Source organism: Brachyistius frenatus, unplaced genomic scaffold (assembly GCF_029030835.1).
Source record: "Brachyistius frenatus isolate BFR_SWC_R1_liver_20210118 unplaced genomic scaffold, ASM2903083v1 Contig_8, whole genome shotgun sequence".
Taxonomy (NCBI): Eukaryota; Metazoa; Chordata; class Actinopteri; family Embiotocidae; genus Brachyistius; species Brachyistius frenatus.
The window spans coordinates 5067711-5089727 of NW_027210607.1; the positions used below are offsets into that span (position 1 = coordinate 5067711).

General features: G+C 46.3%; 1 protein-coding gene across 4 annotated transcripts; it reads right to left on the reverse strand.

Annotated features, from left to right (window-relative positions):
• Positions 1 to 274: 274 nt before the first annotated feature.
• Positions 275 to 21825, reverse strand: srfb (serum response factor b). 4 transcript variants are annotated; one of them, XM_069690040.1, is made up of 8 exons: positions 20941 to 21825; positions 16487 to 16753; positions 6936 to 7176; positions 4796 to 4957; positions 4414 to 4518; positions 3738 to 3935; positions 3559 to 3635; positions 275 to 3023 (listed from the first exon to the last, which is right to left on the reverse strand). In XM_069690040.1, the coding sequence occupies exons 1-8, from the start codon at positions 21586 to 21588 to the stop codon at positions 2925 to 2927; spliced, it is 1797 nt and encodes a 598-aa protein (XP_069546141.1). In that variant the 5' UTR covers positions 21589 to 21825; the 3' UTR covers positions 275 to 2924. The 4 variants fall into 4 exon arrangements, with proteins under 4 accessions (XP_069546141.1, XP_069546140.1, XP_069546142.1 ...); XM_069690039.1 differs by having other exon boundaries at positions 4796 to 4960; XM_069690041.1 differs by having other exon boundaries at positions 3534 to 3635; positions 4796 to 4960.
• Positions 21826 to 22017: the final 192 nt, after the last annotated feature.

Consider the following 22017-nt stretch of genomic DNA (forward strand, 5'->3'; position numbering starts at 1 on the left):
TGATCTTACGATGCTTCTATCTCTTGTCACGCAGGCTTTTTGCTCGGTATGTGAAGATGTACAGGATGCCAACTGATTTCATTTCTTGTGTCATCTCAGACCAATCACTGTATCACGATCATGTTGTTCACTGCGTTCCTCCGGTGTGAAGTGGGACGAGTCTCGTGGTATTTCTGTCGTTTCTCGTCATTGTGCGAAGCATAATTGAAACATTAGGGTAAAGGCGCATGCTCACTTCCTCCTGCCTCAGAAATAATCAGATGCGATCACTGCAGGCTGTCGTGCACTCAGATGCATCGATTCATTTATTTCTCATCAGCGGACTTCATCACTGCTCCTATACACAGGTATTAGGTTTCATTCAGGACAGTATGCTTTTGTTTAACATTCTCCGTCCCCATTAAAAAAAGACAACAAAAAAAAAAAAGAAAACGTTCTCCAGCAGAGGATGTGGTCGTTCTTTGAACAGTTTGTTGTGTTTCATCTCGTTTTATTACAAAATGTCTGTGCAATAAAACAAAAATAGATCAAATAACCATTTCTTTCAATGACAAGGTGAAAGCCTGTTCAATAATCCCCTTTCAGAGTAATAGTTGTGACTAACCTGCCTGTAACACGTAATTTTCCTACGCAAACAGCCCCGCAGGGCGACACGACAACACGAACAGACCGGAGACCGTCGAGCGTCTCTCCTGCCACTGAACAGGAGTCAGCATGGGAACTTTATCCTCCGTCCAATTCGCTTTGGCTCCAAGCCTGCGATGCTCGGTCAGCCGGCTAATTCTGGAGAGATGAGTCAAAAATCTCACTCTCTGGGCTGAGCAGAGGATTGGATGACAGGTCCACAGTCATGTGAGGTGGTCTGGAAACACGTGAATTGTACATCTCCCTTGCCTTGCGGCGATTTTAGAAATCAGCCGTGGAAAAAGAGGCACTGTGGTGCAGAGAAGGCTCTCAGTCTAAGAACTCCCATTCTTCATGATTGCTGAGGTACACACTGAGATTGCAGTCAGCTCGGGTTTTACAGTTCTACTTAAAGGAGTATATTAACATTTGAAAGCACCCGGAAGCACTTTTCCAAATTAAAGAGATCCTTCAAACAATATTTTTCAGACTCGGCACCGCTGTCATCCTGCAGCGCTGAGACTGCACTTGAATGACAAGAGTGCTCCCACACCAGTAAATAATGCTTTGATTGCAGTACTTAAGAAGTCTATACAGTGTCATTACCTCCTCCCGTTAAACCAGAGGTTTGTGTCCAATGCCCCGACTCGTCATTGGTAGCATCGTTACACTTCTGAAAGTCTGATGGAGGCAAATCAGAGCTACAGGTTTATGATTGGAAACTAAATTAACAGTTCATTAATTGTAGTAATCTCATAAAAACGTGTTTGTCCCTCTCAGGTTTGTGACCCAGAGAAGTCAATTATGGTGCCATTTAAAAAAAAAAGAAGAAGTAAACAAACTTGAGTCCGAGGTCACCTTAAAAAGGAGCCGTGTGTAGGATTTAGTGGCAACCAGCCCCTCACCTCACCCTCGACTTCCACGTGTGCCGTGTCCGCCAAAAAAGGTAAACATCCATCTCTGGAGCCAGTGTTTGGTTTGTCCCTTCTGGGCTACTGTAGGAACTTTGTGGGAAATATGAAGGGCCCATTGTAAGGGAATGAAAACTCAACGATCCTTAATTTAAGGTGGCGTTACACCAATGAAAACATCATCAAATATGGTTTTCTATTTCTTCCGATAGATCCTCCTAAATCCTACACACTGAACCTTTAAGAGAATGAACTGTAGTGACCGCTCATATTTCTGTGTGGATGCGAACGGCAGAAACAAATGAAAATTATTTCCATCAAATAGCAGTTTTAACAATTTGTCCACTAAATCTGGTTTCATTAGGAAACGTCACATGCCTGATCATACCTTCGTCTGTTTCCCTGACTTCTTACCAGCTCAAGTAAAGAATATGTTGACAGTAAATTAAAATGCGTGTCGCGACCCAGCTTCTTATTTCCATCAGCGGGACAGTCCTGTAAATGTCACAATCAAAAATCTGTAGAAAAACATCCAGCGTTCTTTCTCCAACCTGTAGTGAAAACTCCCAACAGCATGACAGTATATCAACATATGATGGTATATGAAATTAATTTACATATACATGTAAATAACTCTGTCTTAATGCAAATCATTTTCATATACATACAAAACCACTATGTAAAAAAAACAACTACATGCCGCTGCACAAACTAAACCAGGCTAAAAAGACAAGTTATCCATTTAAAAAAAAAAAAAAAAAAGTATTTACATTTCCAAATGCCTTCTGTTTTTGTTGTTTTTTTGTTGTTTTTTAAATTTTCTTAAGGTCAAATAAGCGTCTCCCCGCCCATTTACAAACCCGCCGCGGATATGCGCGCGCGCGCGCGCGCACACGCAGACACACGCTGGTGCACAAATTGCTCACACGGGAACATTCAGACAAACACATGTCTCTTTGGCTGGTGTGAAGCTGTGGCACCTCGCAGTGTGTGTGCACATGTCATTACACATTTTCCAAAAAATACACACGCACACGCAAAAAATAACACCATCTAAACGGCATAGAAAATAGGTTCCGATGATGGATATAGTGAGCTCCTATGCATTTTTCGAATATATATATGTATATATATATACATATATATATATATTTAATACCAAAACATACTGTATATACGGTATAAGGGTCAGCCACACGTATGCCCTTGATTGTGTGTGTGTGTGTGTGTGTGTGTGTGTGTATGTACTTTAAAGTCACATTCAGAAGTGTGATGTGAAACTCTGTAAGAAGGCATCAATAAATAGAGATGTCAGTCAGTCAGTCGTCCGTCTGTCCGTCTGTCGGTGTGTCCCTGGGTCCGCCGCGTTAAACAGCTCCACCCGTCTCATCAGTCGCTCTTCGAGTTCTGTGCTGCGTCCAGGTTCACCACCTGCAGCTCCGTCAGGTTACTGCTGCTGCTGCCGCTCGACTGCTGGCCAATCACCATCTGGAAACACAGCACAGCTGATGTCAGCGAGCGACAGCCAATCACCAGTCATCAAAGAACAGATGGAGATCCTGCTGCGCTGCATGCTGTTGGTCATGGAGCGGTGTGACGCTGCAACAGATGCTGAGCTTTTCTCTCGCATGTCGGTTATTTACTCTCTGAAATAATATTCTGTCATCTTCAACGGTAGCTCAACAGGATTTTTACAGTTGCATATGATTCAAATATCAACATAATTCAAACTAAATCACCTGAAAATGACCAAAGATTCTCTCGATGAGACTGAACATTCATGTTCTGATTTCCATGCACTGCTACAGTGGTGTTTTAATCGGTCTATTTCATTGTGTTCTTTGCTGCAAATAACGAGTAAAACAAGCGGACCAGCCACATTCATACAAACAGGGCGACAGGTGACGACCCTGTGGCCTCCGTGTGCCGGTGCTCTGTTAGGATGCATTAGTGCAGACACGTGGCATGCTGGTTGCAGAGGGAATATGAGAGTTTCACTTGTAAAATGCAGATCTTGCCGTACTGGGTGTAGCTGCACTGCTGAGACGGGGATCTGCACCGTTCCTGGAGGTGCTGTGAGGAACACCTGAGGGACAGATCCTGGGAGGGGAAACAGATTTACCAAACTCTTCACAATCCGTTTTACATTTGAAGTGAATCCACAGTGGATGTTTTCCAGGGTGTTTGCTCAGTGTGTCTCACCCGCGTCCTGAGCCTGTGCGTGGGACACCTGCATGGCCGAGGTTCCCTGGGAGAAGGCGTTGAGCACGGCCAGCCCCCCGTCGGTCAGCCCTGGCGTGGAGGTGTACATCACTGTGTGGGGGCTGGGGTACATCATGTGACCCGCCACAGACGTTGGCACTGACGAAGTGACAATGGTTGCTGGGAGACTTACTGTCGCTGGGAGGAAGGGAGAGTGGGGGGGGGGGGAGGGCGAGCACGTCACACGGAGGGCAGGAGGTGTGTACAAACGCTGACCAGCAGATGGCACTTTATATCTATCTACTACTAACTCCTGCTCATGAGACCTTAACGTTTCCTCTGGGACACAACTCAGTCCAACCAGGAGCAGAATACAACAACAAAAGAAAAGAACAGCACAAGAAGTACAACAAGTACAACATGATGTGAGTTGATGGGATTTTCTAACTAATGTCAGGCATAAGGAAGTGGACCCTGTTTCCACTCATCAAGATGAAGTAGTTCCATTTTCTCATAGCAGGTTTGTGAAGTGAAACTGGGGCCCGAACTGTATATCATCATCAGCTTTGACGTGATATTTGGATACTTCACTCTTCACTATCTGGAGCAACAGCGTGCACTGATTTTAAAAGACAAACTCTTGTTTCCAGCCTGAAGGAGGCAGAACATGACCTACCGGTGGAGTTGGTGGAGGTGTGGGAGATGTCGGGGCTGCTGTCACTGTTGGACTGGGTGTTGGGATGGACCTGGATAGCTTGGAGCTGCTGGGGAACCCCCGCGCCTGGAGACACATAGAACGGCATGAAGCTACCACAGTAAGACGCAAACACCTCATCCAGGAAGACAGCGGCCGTTGCAGTTGGATTATTGGTCGGGTGCGGCGTACACCGTCAGCCGAGGTAGCAGAAGTCGTCGTGCAAGTAGCATTAGCAGTTATGGCTTTAAGGGCATGACAATTAGTCACATCAGAAGAGGTCGCGATAGCAGGACTAGCAGCGGCGGCGGTGGCATGATTAGTATTGGCGGGCGCAGTCGTGTCGGCATGCAGAGCGGGTCACCTGTGAGGGAGACAGCAGCAGGGAAGCGGAAGACAGCCTGCTGTCCCTGCTGTGAATGCGGGGCGGCGGCCAGGGCCTGTCCATGCTGCCCCTGGAGGGCCAGGGAGTGCTGCTGCAGCTGGCTCAGAGGAATGGTGGGGGTGCCAGGGGGGAGAGGAGTGCCTGCTGCAGGGGTACACACATGGAGGGGGGGGGGATAAGACTGAATGTGAAAGGATAGTACAGTTTGAAAAAGAGCTGATAAAGCTGTAGTTCACGGTCACTTGACTTCCTAAAGATACAGCAACAGATTTAGCTCAAAACACAAGGTTCACAACAGTAGATACTTTTTCTACATTTACCAATGTTCTGGTCAAACATGCACATTAAAAAGATGCCCTGTGGAGTTTTCTTGTAAACAAACAAGCTGTGTTTACTCTGTGATTGTCACAAAAAACGCACAAAAGAATTTTACATTGTGGATTGTTGACATGGAGAGTCATTGCTTAACTTGGCTGCTACCAGTGACATCAACTGTGAAACACCAGAACAGCCTGAAACTGGTGGTGCGTTGTAAATTGGGCCACGGGTGCAGGTGCACGACAGACATTAAACAGGGGTGCAGTTTTAAAAACCACTGCTCCACAGTGCCACTAGTGGTCGGAAACTGCACAGCACGCTGCCTTTAAGGTGGCTAAGGATTTTATAAAAGGTTAGTGGAAACATACATACATACATCTCTTAATTGACAGAAGACGTGATTGGCTCACACAAAGACAATTTGATTTGTTTTTCAGCCCTCAGGGATGCGATCAGGTCATTTTTAGGAGATTCAAAATTGATCTTTTTTTGAACTTCAGATTCTTGAAATGTTGCAAATGGCATCTCTTTCATTTCAGAACGTGACTGTGGAGTTTTACACCCTCACATTTGCTCATATGCTCCGTAGACAGTTACTGCAGCAGGGTGGGCCGGCACTTTCAAGCTGTCAACCGAGGAGCTTTTAGTGTGGGAGGGTGTGTTGTTCCACCTGCCGCTGCTGCTATGTGCCAGACAGGTGGTGAGGAGGAGGGAGGGGGAGGCAGGAGGAAGAGAAAGATGGTGGAAGAAAAAATAAAAAGGGAGGAGGCGGAGGAGGTGGAGGGACTGAGGCACTGCTTGGCTGTACTTCATCTGTCAGTCAAAATAACATACAGGGCCCATTAGTGGGCATCATGTCTGTCCTTTCAGCTGTGGCAGAGCGAAGACAACCAGCACACTGCGACAACCAGCGAGTGACATTCCTGCCAGTTTTGAGGAAAAAAAAAAAAAGAAAAGAAAAACCTGTCCGGCTTCACAGCAGCAACACAAACTCTCGTGATAACACAACATAGCTACGTCATTGAGACGAGTGTCCCAGTCAGCATCTTCTGAAAATGTCCTGCAATAATAACAACACACACTGAAATTGTAATATTTCTCTCATCTTTTGGGGAAACTGTGACCTCTTGCCATCCCTGGTCCTCACAATGCAATATTTCTCTACCCCAAAAAAGTAATGACTAATTAGGCTGCTGAAAAGCCAATTTAGAAACACTTTGGGGGTCCCCAAATCAGAGCCCGTCGCCCCTTAAAGTCCTCTCTGAGGTGGTTCAGATCCCCTGTGACTCAGAGTTCCCCTTAATGAAGGGTCATGTCTAGTTCACGACCGCTCTGTCACAATGCTCCGACTCCTCTAAGTACGCCTCGATTATAATTTCAGCACGAGCCTGCCAATCCCTCATTGAATATTCATGACTAATTATGGCCCGTGTTCATCAGCCTTCATTGCCAGGTCTATTGTGTCTCTCTCACCTAATTATTCCTGTCCCCAAGGGACAATCAAAGGCAGGGCCGGTCGCCAACAGACGTGGCTCCCCTGGTTACTGCGGGTCTTTGTGAAACCTGAGGGCGCTGAGTGTTGGTGACCGGCGCTGAAGAGCTGTTGTGTGATATAAACACGAGAGGCACGACCACCCCGAGATGACAGTCACACCGCGGTGCCGTTCAAATTCTAATCTGCTAATAAGCTCAACAACACGGTGGCATTAACAAAACACGAAGGGGACATTTTGATTCCGAAGGATGAGGTGAAGACGAACAAACCATACAGAAAATATGAAGTTTCGGCTCTCCTCCTTACCGGGCATGAAAGTGAAGCCGCCGGGCAGCTGCATGACGCCCGCCGAGCCGCCCGCCGTCTTCAGGACGGTCCCGTTTGCGCTGATGTTGCTGTTGCCCGACACGGGGGCCAGGTAGTTGGTGATGGGGAACGAGGGTCCGCTGCTCACCTGCATGGTGGTGGAGGTGGTGGGCACCGTGGACTGGGCGCTGCTGGTGGTGCCGGGGAGGCTGGCGACCGTGAACGTCGGCTTCAGCGTGTCCTGTGGGAGAAACCAGACACAGGGAGTGGGGGAAGGAAGGGGCACATTGGTTGATGGAAATAAATGAGTTCTGGAGTTCGTCGTGGAAGAAGAAGAGAAACTTCCATAAAAGTTTATGAAAGTCGAGTGACATAGTCGAACGGATTAAAAAAAAAAAATATATTATTTCCAAAACACTGGATCATACAACTCAAAATTCAATAAACCATAGTAAATGGTAACTAGTCGGCACTTATATAGTGCAACATCCCTTCAGTGGTCTCAAAGAGCTTTATTATTTACCATTCGACCACTCACACGTGGAGCTGCCCTGCAAGGTGCTCGCTTGCAATCAGGAGCAATTCGGGGCGTCTTGCCCAAGGACACTTCGGCATGTGGACAGAAGGAGCCGTGGATCAAACCGCCAACCCTTTTAGGCCGCCAATTTCGTTTCATTATATTTGGAGTGGAAGTAGTGTTGCCAAAAGATGCCGTATTTTATTATATAGCTAAATAAATAAAGTCGTCAAGTGCAGCATTTATGACAGGTTTTTATGAGAGTGTCTGTCTAGGTTGACAATCTGAATGGCTTGCAATAAAAACGACAAAGTGAGACAAACGGATGGTGACAAAGTTTTCCTTATGGGAACGTAATTTGCAGTTGATAAATCGCAACGTATCGCAGTATATGCTACCTCAATTCTCAGCAGTGCGACTTAAATATCGTGATAATGTCGTATCACGGAGCCTCTGGTAATTCCCACGATGCCTTCCCGTCTTTGAAACCCCACATCTACAGCGTGTAACACAGACTTCAGGATCTGAAGCTTCAATTCCAAACAAGTAAACTGAACTTGAAGTTGAACTAAAATCCGTGGAGCTCCTGTGTAAGAAGCTATTTCTGACTACCTGGATGTTTGTAGTGTTTCCGACTGATCCACTAACAACCGGAGAACTTTCCTACAGAACACCGAATCCAGCAACTGCAAAAGCAACACGAGTTTCTACACGACACCTAAAACAACACTATTAATGGGGCTTTTCCTCCCCGAGCGGCGGAACGCGGGGCATAAAGGAGGTGAAGCCTTTAATTCTTGCAGTATTTCAGGGATCAATGGACGGCTGACAGAAAGCAGGGAGGGTTTTAATGGTCGCGGGGGCAAATGGCATAAACAAGGAGGAGAAACAGTCTGGGACCTCTCTAATTGTAGCCACATGTAAAACAGCGCAGGGAGCGTTTTCTCTGAGCAGTTCAATCCTCAGGTCTGAAAGGAGCAACAAGTTGTATTTACACAAAATCAGCACAGAGTGTGGGGATTTCAAAATGTGGCAGGAGTGTAACAACATGACAGTTCACACCTGAATACGCAGCATCATCCATTCATCATCTGTAGCGGCAATTAAAATCCAGCCGCCGCTCGATTTGACTCTTTAAAAACAACAACAACAACAACAACAAAAAAAACATCATTTCTGCTCTCCTGTTATTTTGCAGAGTTGCTATGACAGCCACCTGACCGTGTAACATGACATTTCTGCACAAGGCAACCAGGTCGGGCAGATGAGATGCTCACATAAACTCAAGATCAGAGGAGGTGAGACGCGGCATCGCACCGTACGCTAATGTGAGCAGCCATTGAACAGCCGAGCTGGATGTGTTGCTGAGTGGGCTGCACGATGAGAGCCGGGTAGGCGTCGGGCCGAGACCATAAAGCTCATCTGAACACCACAATGCCCGTTTATTACGCACTTACGCAAACACTCAGCACATGATACTAATGATCTGTAATAGCAGGACGGGAATAAGCCGACACATTGGAAGGCATGTTTGCGTTTTGATGGGGGTTTCATAATGTTTTGTGTGAAGCATAAAACGAACTGATTCTCTTCATTTCTACAAGTACAGAGCACATCAGAACAACCCGTCTCGTCTCGAAGTCTCCTTCAAATGTGGCCGACAAATGCGACAAAAAGAAAAACTTCTTTTGCCCGATATTTGGTGGAGACAACCAGTGAATCGCTTCGATCCCGACTTGAGGCCGACTGGGGACCTTTGCTGGACGTCATCCACCTTTTGTGTCCTTTGCTGGACGTCATCCACCTTTTGTGTCCTTTCCTGTCTTCTCTACACTGCATAGTATCATGAAAAGGCTACACGGAAAAACACACTTGATGGATATTCTCTGTATTTACTATTAACCTGGTCCACTATTTGTTAGCACTCCATCCTGTATGGAAGTGAAATGTCACAATTTGGACTGTAAACTGTGGAGTTTGCCCCAGTTTCCCACTGTCGTTTACACTTTGTCAGCTGTTTGAGGGACAACTTCCTGGAGATAAACTTTTAACTGTTTGATGTCACAAGTTGAAAAACTCGTTTCAGGTCCTCTGGAGGACAATCCTCGTCCTTTTGGAGAGCCGAGACAAAGCTATCGGAGATGTAAACGCTCTCCACAGCAGTACAACAGAAGAGGAGAGTGAATAATACAGGTTGAGTGTCTGGAAACATCAGACAGGGTAACTGTGAGTAAGCAAGCCAATGAGGCGAGTTGCATTTGATAAGCTTTGGTATAAAAAAAAAATTTAAATTAAAAAAAAAAAAAAGAAATAAAAGAAACATTCATTATTAATAAAAACAAAAGAGCATAAAAACACGTGAGGTCAACGCCTCTCTGCAGAGCTTTGTTGGTTTTTATATGTGACTGATTACGTGGGTGAGAGGTGGAGGATCCAGCATGGACTCTGCTGATAAGGAGACACACACACACACACGCGCACACGCGCACACACACACACACGCACACACACACACACACACACACACACACACACACACACACACACACAAATTGACCTCCTGGAAGCGTTTACTCCCACACCGCATTCTACACAAATTTTACTATTTATGATATTCTTTTATTAAAGATGACTAAACACAAGTGTTTCCACTTATTTAGTTAAAAAAAACTAAAAAAATATTTTAAAAAACTCAAGAAGATTAATAAATCATCAAGAGTGTCACAGTAGAGTCGCACTCTTCTGGACTTCATGGAGCACAGAGGGACGAGCCGGTGCCGTCTTACTCAAGCTGCTCTGAATCACAAGGAAACTACCCGGCTCGGCTGAGGGGCTCTGACAGTCCAAGGTCTTTTACCTCTTTAGTTAAACAGCAGCTGGAACGTGGGAGGGGGAGGGCCCTGCGCAGCGCTCGGTTTTTCTGCCCTTTCGACCGAAAAGGAAAACCGAATAAATACACCACCACAACAACAACAATCGATCAGCCGTTTACTCCACAGCGATCGATCACGTCATTAAATACAGGCCGATCGCTGGCAGAGCGAGACACAGCTCTCATCCCTCTTCACTCTCGCAGGACACTTCACAATTAATGTTCACTGCAACTAAACCAGACGAATGAGAGCAAACTGTCTGTCTCATTACAGGTAATACTGTGAGTCAAAACCGTCCAAAATGCAGCTGCTCCCTTTTTAACTGGATATAACAACAGGTCACACATCACTCACTCTGCCCTTGCTTCACTGGTTTCCAATAAAAGACACCTGTCTCCTGCAACATTTTTAAAAGATGGTTCAAATGTTTTTATTCAGACAGGCTTTTGGTTCGCCTGTCGATATAGCTCCTTTTATGGCTCATCGCTCCACTCGTGTCCTGTTATTTTGTTGTCGATTTTGTTACTTTAACTGTTGTTGTAATTTTAACCGTTCAAAAAAAAAAAAAATCACGCCGTTTGTGGGCCGTTTTATTAAAATGTGAAACTTTACGTACTTACTTACTTACTTTAAGATGGCAACAAAAACCTGCAGCTACACTGGAGATAAAAGTACGACAAGAGAGCCAACAGCGGCCGGAGCAGAGTGAGTCTGTGTGTGGCAGGCCGAGCAGAGACAGACCTGTGTGAAAAGTTCGGGACAGGAGACAGCAGAGGGGAGAGAGTACAAACAGCTGAGGACGCAGACAGCTGGCGGGAAACCTGAGCACCTCTGAGGGGGGGAATTAACCCGTTGCAGGCCAGCTGGGGCAGCAGGAGGCCACGTGTAAAAGACACGCCATCCGACACGCGCTTCTCACCGTTCAGCTGCACGAGACGACTCAAAGGTGCTCAAACTTGTATCGTGACAAAACAAAAATGTCTTGACTGACGGGACACGGTCACCGTGTTGCAACTTTTCCATCTTGGTGGAGAAATAAACACCTGCTCTCGCTTTGGTGTCGTGCCGCTGCAGGACCGAGAGTTTGGCCTCAGAGGGGAGTTTGATCATCCTCGTTTTAACCTGTGTGGAAATCACAGCACCTGGGCTCACCGCCACTATCTCTGTGACCTACATAGCCAGATTCCTCTGACCCGCTGCTTTGTTTGACCACCTCCGAGTGTCTCCTGTTCAACCGGCCCGTCTATAAACGCCCGCTGGCTTCCATTTCAGACACGGCGGTGCATAGTAAACATAAGCAGCAGTGGTGTAATGCATTCTTTCAGATCATCCTTGAGATGTAGCCAAAGCCTCCATCACTTCCTCCTCAAGTCCTGTCCATCTGCTGCTCCTCTTCGTACACTTTTACACACCGACACACCATTAAAAGATGGAAACCGACGCGCACCCCCACACCAGAAGTCTAAACAGGGTGTTATGAAATATATTAGCCCTGTTAATCAGATGCTATTTCTATGATTTGTAAGCAAAAATGCCAAACTTGACTGAGCTCTAGCTTAATGATTTTAATTATTTGCTGCTTTTCTTTGTTTTATGTTAAACTCATTTTGATACTTGGAGGTTTTGGAAGTCGGGTGGATGCCATGTCAGGCTTAAAGGGAAATGAGTATTGATGATGAGTGATGAGTTTTTGTCACTATTTCTGAATTTCTGCACAACGTTTCTTTTAAAAGGTCAATTGAACCCCTAAAAGTGACATTACAGAATCCTTATGGTCGTCCAATTGTCTGACATTAGTTAAGTGGACACTGAATTATGACCATAAAGATTTATATCTGTTTGAAAAGATTTACTTTGGTTGGTTTAAATTTCTTTGGGTTTTACCCCAGCTTCCTTTTTTTAACCACTTGTTTGTCATTGAGATTCACTACTGCTCACCACACTTTAAAAAACAATATTTACAAAATACCAGCCCGAGACTGACCTGGGGAAACACGCCACTAAGCATAATGAGGTCGCAGAATGTGGCAAATGAAGTCACAATTTATAGTCGTGCAGAGGAGGGCTGAGTCTTCTGGAATAAGCAATGAATCCTCTGGAGTCGGACTGCACAGCCACCGAGAGCGCCCTCCATAACTTGCCATGTAATCCATTTTACAAGCGAGGGGGCATTATTTTACACCAGTGACAGGCAGATCTGAAGTATTACACCTTCTGTCCCTCATGTATACATGTACATATGAGAAACCCTAATAAAAAAGGATCAGAGGAAAAAATGCAATAAACATAAACCAAGAGAGACATCAGAAATCTTTTTAAGCTCTTTCAATACGCCGCTCTGTAAAATGTTGTGCATTCTTAAAGATTGTCTATATGGTAAAAGAATAAAAGCCTCCGCTGCCCTCCGAACACTCACAGACATCAGACAAGGACCTCGTTTAAAAGGAAGAGGAAATGAGAGAGTAATTAAAAAGAGAAGGACACAAATGATTCCCTATTCATGACGGATTAATCACTCCAAATTGAAGGTGACAACTGGCAGGCAGGTCCGGTGTTGGTTGGAGAGCCCATTGTGCAGTGTACTGGTGGCTGGCCCTCGTCTAATCTCCCATGTTGCTGGCTCCCATCTCCCCGTCTGTCACCCTGCCAGCAACATGGAATTTGCAGCTCCATTTGGGACTGCTAAAAAAGGCAAGGCAGCCCAAGTGGAGGAGGTGCAGCCAATGGCTGCTGACCTGTCCAGTTGCTTGCTGTAAAATAAGGGGGTGGAGGAGGGGGAGGGGCGGCGGGTGACATAACGTTGCTCTCCCTCCCCTCTCGAACAGGGCCGACATGCTTCGTACACATTTATAGACGTGCAACATGTTGAATCAAGGAGCCGTCGGATCCGTCGTGGGACGTCTCCACTGCAGGGAAACACTCGGCTTCACTCTGCAGGTTTGGTAAAGTCGGTGTGGTCTAACGAGCACACAACAACAAACAAACAAACAAACAAACTTCAGCAGGATTACAAACGGCAGTGACACGGACAGGCAGAGGATGGAGAGAGAGGGATGAAGTCAGGGGGAGCAAAGGGGAGAGAAGGGGGAGGGAGGGGGGGAACAGGGGGAGACCGTGATACTGAGAATTCAGCGCTAAGATATATCCTCCAAGCAAGCATGAGTTGTGGGATTTGCTACCCCTTCCCAAAAATAACCCAAAGAGCAGAAAAACATCTGTACTGTAGGCACGTCTAGTTTGGGGAATTAGCCACAAACAGTCCAGAGATCAGTCGGGAGGCAGTGAAGGCACAATGAGCAATGTACTGTGTCTACCCTCTCTGCTGGTGCCCTACTTTTACTTTAACCTACCTCATTCACCTCCGTGTCAGACATGACATTACCCACAATTCCTTTCAGCAGCCATCAGCTGTTGGTTTTATGCGTGCTAACAACAGAAATATATAAGTGAGGATTTTCCACACAGAACGTGAGTCACACACTTTCAACTTGATGTCTGATCATCTTGAGACTCCTTTCTGCTCAAATAAAGACGTTCTCGAAGGAATAATGAAGCGATTCTGCCCTGCGTCACTGCTGGTGAAGACGTTTCTGGAGAGCGGGTGCTGCCGGCTAATTTCAGTGAACAGTTGGGGATAAATTAGTGAACATTTCCAGAGCAGCTGCCATGTTTTCCAACAAAATTCAGGGGTAAAGACAAATGACAGCCCAGCTAGTGATGGATGCATTCAGCCACATGTAGGGAAGACTTTATACCGAGTGGAAAACAGGCGAGTGTCAATCATTTAGTGGGCAACCTACTTGAAATGACTTTTCTGTCAAGTCAATGCATCCATGATGTTTTATGCTGAACAACACCAGATGATTTTCCAGGCTATTATCCTGAGGGACAAACACTAAAACCCAATTTGAATGTTAATACTTTAAACTACAGAAAAATCATAATTAACCCCACTGAAGCAGTGCTCGGGCTCATTATTCAAAATATTAAAATCTCACAATATTAAAAAGGAACAGTTGGGATATCAACTCATTTTCTTCTCTGTCTGGACACAAGGGGGAAACTTTGGCTCTGCTAAAGACACAATCCACCAACCAGCACCTCTACAGCTCACTAATTAACATGGCGGGCCTTGTTTGTCTGATCTGTACCAAAACGAAACATCGTGGTTTTGCGAAGAACTATTTCTTGGCTGTGACACTCTGTCAGACAACCAGCAGAAAAGCAAGTAAGCCACCCAAGAAATAGTCCCACACATCGCACCTTACTTCTCAGAGTCCCTGCTCGTTAAATATTTTTCCACTTCTTAGGGTTTTTCTTTTAATCCTGCAAAGCTATTACAGGCACCATTTCAGCACCACGTAGTCTGCAGTCACATGATATTATGAGCACCATATCATGTCTACTTCACTTATCTCCTAAGCCTCTCTGTCTTTAGCTTCTCCAAACTGTTCACCACTTCCCCCCCCCCAGCAACCCTTGCAAACCCTATTTGTTTAGACTAGCTTGGACTGTATGCATGACACGCTACTCTCATGATGAACGGCGTCCAGACGCAGCAACGACGGACCTACTGCAGAGACGACCCCTCACCATCGAGAGCTCCGTATCCACCTGTCGTGTGTTAACTTTTTCTCTTTTTGCAGGGGTCATGCTGGCCTCCCACACTCGTAGCTGCAGCGGGGGCGGGCGAGGGAGGGGGGGGGGGCAGAGGTCAGCGTGTGAAGGCCGGGCAGCCACCTAAATAGACGCTGCGTGAAACTGGGACTGAAAATTATTGCTCAAACGTTTCCAGTCAGCTTGCTCATATCCATACTTCCCCCTCCATATCACTAAATGAGAGGTTGGGAGGGTTGGGGGGGGGGGGGATCACAGGACTCCAAAAGACAGCTGCAGCTTATAAGGAATGCGAGGGGCCTCAGCCAAGAGTGCAGGCAGGGAAACCATACCATATATGGCAACAGAGGCAGAATCTAATTTTTATCAATGAGCAGAGCGGGCATGAGAGTGGCTTAACATGCGAAGGTTGAGCTCCCATCCTTGACGGTGTATGGTACGCGTTAGATGGCGCCCTGTGAAAACAGCATGCAGGGCAAACACGCCCGCGAGTGTCCGTCTTCAAAGGTGCACGCACTTAAGCTGTGTAAACGGGGGAGGGGGAATCTCGGCCGCCGGCACGTGATCGCACGAAGGTGTGGACGGTGATATTTGAGGTTTTTAGAGCGCTTGCAGAGATGCGGGGGGGGGGGGGGGAGATACAGGGACACATGTAGGGACACAAACTGCAGCTTTTCACTCGGGATGTGAAGAGGTCAAACAACCGGGAAAAAAAAATTAGTCTGAGGAATTTTTTGTTTCTGTCGTGATGATTTGTGAAGGTTAATGAGTCCGAAAACTGCACAAAATGTGTAATATTCAAAAGTTTTTAAGACCGTTTAACTTTTAAAGTTTTATCCATGAAGCTCCGTCCCCAAAATCAAAGATAAACAGTAAAATCCCCCATATAGCAGGCTGCATGTTTCCCATCCTAACACAGCCCAGGCCTGCAGTGATTTATGTTGAGGAGTGTTACGAGGCTTTCCTGGATAAGAGGTCAGAAAGGTAAAGTGTAGACAGCCTCCTTTAGCAGAGGAGGATAATTCTCCACATCTTATCTGGCTCTCCCTCCAGTCTGGAGCCGCTTTGAAGGACCGTTGAGTTTTTTGGGGTTTTAATTAAAAGACGGTTTGGTGTTCGGGAACCAAACCACAAGCCCCCAAAAAAACAGACGCCTCACATGTAACAGGCAAAATTTCAAAACTGTGTTTACAATAGGACAAAGATTATTTTCCACAGCTGCTTGTGGGTTTGATTTATTCGCTCTCCTCGCGTGTGCTGGCCTATTCTGGAGAGATTTCCCACTAAATCCATTTGTGACTCTCTATGGGGCTTTATCAGTTCTTTGTTTTTTCTTAAATTTGCACTACAATCCATGTCTCCATTAGAGAGCAGACAATGAGTCACAAAGACTGTAGGGTGAGTACCACTGCTGCTGGTCTCAGAGGAGTCGGGCTGTGGGGACGGGTACAGAAATCAGTGTGTTCAATTTTAGCTGCAGCCTCGCTGCCATCGCTCCACTAGCGACGGAGCGTATTCTTCATTTCCACTCTTTTGATTCTCACCTTTGTGTCGCCCATGCTCTCTGACTCGGACACCTGGTAGGTGAGGTCCGTCTCCTCGAAGCCCGTGGCACTCATGCGCTGGTCCATGGAGGGGTCGGAGCGCGGCGGCGAGTCCGGTGAGTTGAGGCATGTTTGGATCAGGGCTTTGCCCGTCTCACTGGTGATCATGGGCTGGAGTTTGCGGGTAGCGAAAGTGTAGACGTGGCCCGTTTCACTGGCCACGAGCAGCAGAACCTGGGTGCCCGTCAGGGTGGAGAGTTCATAAGCCTGGGAGAGATAAAGAAGAAAATGTAAGCGTCTGAGCGAGAGAAGAGGCCAAGAGTCGAGCTCAAGCTCAAACATCAAGAAGTTCACCAAATTAGGGCTTGGATTTACCTCCACATCATGCACAAATTAATCTCTACTGGGGAGGGAATATAAAGTGACTCCAAACCTGAATCGGTGGAAAAAAGCCAAGAAAACACTAGAATCTATAAATACCGCTGTAGTGAACTCTGACGTACAGCACTAATGAAACAAAAATACGTGAGATAAGGCTCCCAGAATAGACAGTGTGATATAGCTGAGAGACTGATTGCAGCAAAGCGCTGGTTTGCATAGGCAGGCGGATTAGTAGTAGTAGTAGTCCGGTCTCGACGGAGGAGACGAGGATTCATTGTAAACATGCAGAGGTAGCCGGCTCTAAAACGTGAGGCCTCCACCACACTCTGCCACCTTGTCATTCACTAAACACACACACACACACACACACACACACACACACACACACACACACACACACACACACACACACACACACACACACACACACACACACACACACACACACACACACACACACACACACACAGTGTGAGCCTGAACTCCATCCAACACACGACCAAACGCAGCCCGACGCTGCACTCGGTGTGAACTCCTGAGAAAGCCTTTTTGTCTAAATGAGTCATCAGTTATGTGGAGGATGCGTGTGGTGCTGTGAAGGCTCAGTGCCGTTGCCATCGCCTCGGCGAGCGCAGTGCAGCCGGAGCGAGCTGACAGATGTGCCATTGTACGCTGGAGTGCGACACTCCGTCAGACGGAGTGAGGAGATGAATCGCATTCAAATTAAAGGATTTGATTATATTGGGCACTTATAAAAGCATGTGTTCATCCACGACTGCTCCGCCATGCTCTCTCTGCTTCAACACTGTCTTCATTATGAGCTGCAGCGGTCCAGTCCTCACTACCTGGGAGGATGGAGCTGAAGCCAACTATATAATTGCCCTTTGTGTGTAATAATACAGTGACAGAGAACATAAAAGCTAATGATGATCATAATAATAAATGCTGCACTTGTTTCACCTGAACACTTAAAACTTTAATTATGTGGAGCTTCGCTGTGTGTGCCGAGGATCTCTAGCTGGCTGTAGTTCACCTCAGCCTGTGCTCATGCAGCCCTACAGAAGCAGGTAATGAACTCCACAGCTCCAGTCATCCTCCTCCACTGATTAGCTGTGCACCGGCTTCAGAGGGGTCGCTAACAACAGAGCCTGGTGTTTGGCCGACATCCAAGACAGAAAAAGACTAATTTGTCAACCTAAGTGTGCTATGTGGCAGCACAAACTAGACCTACACACGGCTTTAATAAGTTTCCCTGCTCTGCTGATTTTCACATAAATATTTATGACTGCAGGGTGTGTGGTGGCGGTGGCGGAGGTGTCTCGGACTGCAATTGGTTCCTCTGCCACAGAACTTCCCAGTTAAGCCTATTTATGAAATAAAGAGGGAAAAAGGCACATCGCAAACAACAGAATGTACATGTCGCTGTGCAATTAGAATCCAAAGCTTGTGATGCACCTTATTTTTCAACTTGTCCTTTTGTAGTTTGTCTGCTAGCAGCTCGAGGATTAGTCAAAATCTTTGGCTTGGCAGTAAACAGTTGTAAGTGTAAAACATTTGCTGGAACGACTTGAAGCAAGGCTTTCATGTAAAGCTGCATTTAATATCTAGGGCTTTACAAAGCAACTTGTAGGCATTGTAAGTTAGCTGACTAATAGATATTTACAACAACAATTCTGATAATCTATTAATTGTTAAAGGCAATTATTGTTCCAGCTTCTCGGAAGGATTAGGTAACGGTCTGAGATTCAAATCACTGTAAAGTGGGTTCTGTACGGTTGTTTGAAGATGTCACATTAGGCTCTGGGAAACTGCGACGGCCATTTGAACACATTTTCCCTGATATCAAATAGATGATTCATTCCGTAATCAAACCAGAACTACCACGTCGCAGTTGTTTGTCTCCACCAACCAGAAAAGTTGCAGTTTACATCTATGAGACGGACGTGAGGTCACAGTAACCTTGGACTTTTGGCCACCAGAATGTAATCAGTGTATCATTCGGTCCTTTTGAACGTTTTTGTCAAATTCTAAGTAATTCCCTCAAAGTGTCCCTGAGATGTTGTGTTTACGAGAATGGGACAAAAAGACGGACGACAAATAAACACAATGCGTCCAGCACAACGTATGTCATATGGTGTCCTGAAACTGCTTGTTTTGCCTGATCAATCCCCTAAAATACTAAATGTTAAATGATTTAAAAACTATGCAAACAAATAAAATAACAATGAGCAAAAATCTTCACATTAAAGAGCTGGAACCCAGAAATATTTGACAAACCATGAATTCAATCATCAAAATTGCTACTAAATAAAATTTTCAGTCAATCAACAGGCTTTTTTCTTCCAGTAGTGTCATTGCAGGAAAACTCCTGGTATAAATAATAACTTTCAGTTTGGCTGAGCACATTTCCGACCAGTGGGTTTGTGAGGTGTCTCACTTACACTTCTTACTGGGGGCACTTTAATGGAATGGAGTCACAACTAATGTTATTAGTAACATTGTGCTTTTCCTCCTATAACAAGTCAAAGTATCTGCCGTAAACATCCCTTCTCTGGAACAAATTAAAAAAAAGGAACTGCATTATTAGTCGAGTAATCCTGCACCTCACATTGAGGTTTGTGCGAGTGTTTACAGGCACGTAATCTGAAGCATGAGAAGTAAACACGCGCTCACCACGTCTTTCAAAGAATAAACCGGCTCCTCCAAAAAAAAAACAGTTTGAGACCAATCTACTATGAGTCCTCCCACTCCACCCACCTGTCAATTTCTGTGATGGCTGGCACAGTGTGGGCAACATTTTCAAAACTCTCCATGCCCACAGTGTGTCAAATAGTGCTCATGTTGCCAAGAGCCTACATAAAGACACCTCAGTTTCCACGACAACAGTCTGGGATACGAAAAGAAGAGCGAAATGGAGCAGAGTAGACAGTGCAGGCGCTTCGAAGTAACACGGGGATAACGAAGAACTCTGGGACAGCAATAAAGCACAGTTTACAAGTGTTTCTATAAAGTCCTAATGAAAAGTGGTCCAGTCTACAGCACAATAACTGCTGTGCTTGTGGTCAACAGCTGACCTCGTCTCCAAATAATTAACTCTAAATGACTTGATGCCACACAGCAGTGCTTTATTACGGCAGCAGCAACTGTGTGGGTGATGTGTAGATTTCCAGAGAAATATTACTTTGTACTTAACTAGACAGTAATGGAGGCAATTATGACGACCAATGGAGCAATTCTTTTATCTCTGATGTCGCCTGCTTGTGTGCCAGGCTCACAATGAAACCCAGGACCAGTCATCACTGGGCTGGAAGCTCGTACCACAATTTACAGCGCCATAACGCATGCACAGACGGTCCCGAGCTCCTCGCCTCTTGTTTGAGTGCTCTTTGACCGTCCTCTGATCTGTCTCCTTTGGGTTTAGTCAGCTGTTGGCACACACAGGCCCACTGCTGCTCACTGCCACATGGCTGCCGCCTCTGAGCAAAGCCCTGCTTCACAGTGACAGAGGGAACAGCCTGTGCACGGAGGGCTACTGATGGGAACCACTTGCAGTAGTTGTAGGCCTGTCAGTCAGTGTCTGAAGGTGTGTGGGTATGTGTGCACGAATAAGTGTGTGTGTGTGTGTGTGTGATAGTTGGTGGTGAGCATGGGCCTAAATAGAACTGTAATTTGCTCAAGTCTATTTAAAGCCTATTGCCTGTCATGAATGTTCTGACTTCCTCACATCCACTGAGTCACTTTGTGCCACAATTGTTCTGCCTTTCATGAGATAAATTGTGTGTTTAAACTCGATTTGCTTCAGTATGTAAATATGATGAAGGCTCACTGTTGACAACATTTCATGTCTTTACTGTGATTATGATGATCACCGATGCTCCATTTTCCACTGGTGTTGTGATTTGACAGGTAACTATGGTGTAACCAAGCTCAGCGTTAACTCAAAGAATGAATGAATGAATGAATGAATAAAAAAAGACCATATAGTTTGTTATACTGCAGTATATCTGAGCCAATCAACATCAAATCAAACGCTACTGGAGCTGGAAGGAATCCAGAGGCTTCACCTGACTCACCTTTTTCATGATACCCGTCTTCCTCTTGCTGAAAGTGGTGTACCGTCTCAACTTGTTGTCAATAAATTCCATTTTTATCTTTACGCGCCCACGTGTCTTCTTCCCCGGCTTTGCCCCGGCGACCCCGCCGGGCACCATGCCGTAGCCTCCAGGAGGGACTCCCACCTCCTGCCCCGTCACCGCAGCCTCCATCTCCGCTCTCTCCCGCTTCACCCCTCTCCTGCTGTCCCCGAGTGAACCCACCGGGTCCTCATCATCACCGGAGTCCGAGTCATTATCCGAGCCGCTGCACAGAGGAGCGCATTCCCGGTCCGGGTCGAAGCGGGCTCCGTGAGGCAACACAACTCCCGTGTTTAGCCCCAACATGTTTCCCTGGACGGCGGTCTGCAGACGGTTCAGCCCGGTCCCGTTCCCTCTCACTCCTCTCGGACCATCTGGACCATTAGCCCCAAGCATCCCAACGGTGTCTCTTTCCCCCGATCGCCCTGCAGCACCGGCGCTGTCGCTGACCCCCGGTAAAGCTTGCCCTGCTCTCACTAAAACGGGTCGAGTCCCGACGCTGACAACCCCCGAACAGTGTCCTGTGGTGCCCCTGCCCGACGCTGACCCGTTTCCAGATGGTGCCGATCCAACCTGGCTCGGTAACATTATATTAACTGGACCGAGTCTCCAAACACCAGCCAGAGAAGCTGGAGCTGCTTGTATCGTAAGTGGCTGATAAAGCGCATACACGCCTGGGCTACAAAATGTAAACAAAGCAGGCCAGTAACTGGTTTGGAGACTCCAGGAAATCACCGAGACAAACTTTCGAAAGTGATGCTGCCCCCAGGACCCTTCAACCCCGGCTCAGTTTGGTTCACCCTCCTCCTCTATTTCCAAAACTCTGAGCACTTTCTCAAAAAGGAAAACGCGAAGAGCGCCCTCCATGTTGCTCCGCCGCGTCACATAGTCCGTATTGTGAACCGAAAATAACGCCAGTGTCGGTCTCTTGGTACACAAATAAAAAAAAAAAGTACTCTATTAATATAGCAATATGTCTCTCCTCGTGAATCAGCACCGTAAAGAAAAAATCTCTAA

Excerpts from the sequence above, each read along its gene's own strand:
- srfb (XM_069690039.1), bottom strand. The coding sequence starts at position 21,588 with ATGTTACCGAGCCAGGTTGGATCGGCACCATCTGGAAACGGGTCAGCG. Across the intron at positions 16,754-20,940 it reads AGACGGGTATCATGAAAAAG|GCTTATGAACTCTCCACCCT; the intron begins GTGAGTCAGGTG and ends TATCTCTCCCAG. Across the intron at positions 3,636-3,737 it reads CGCACAGGCTCAGGACGCGG|GATCTGTCCCTCAGGTGTTC; the intron begins GTGAGACACACT and ends TTCCCCTCCCAG.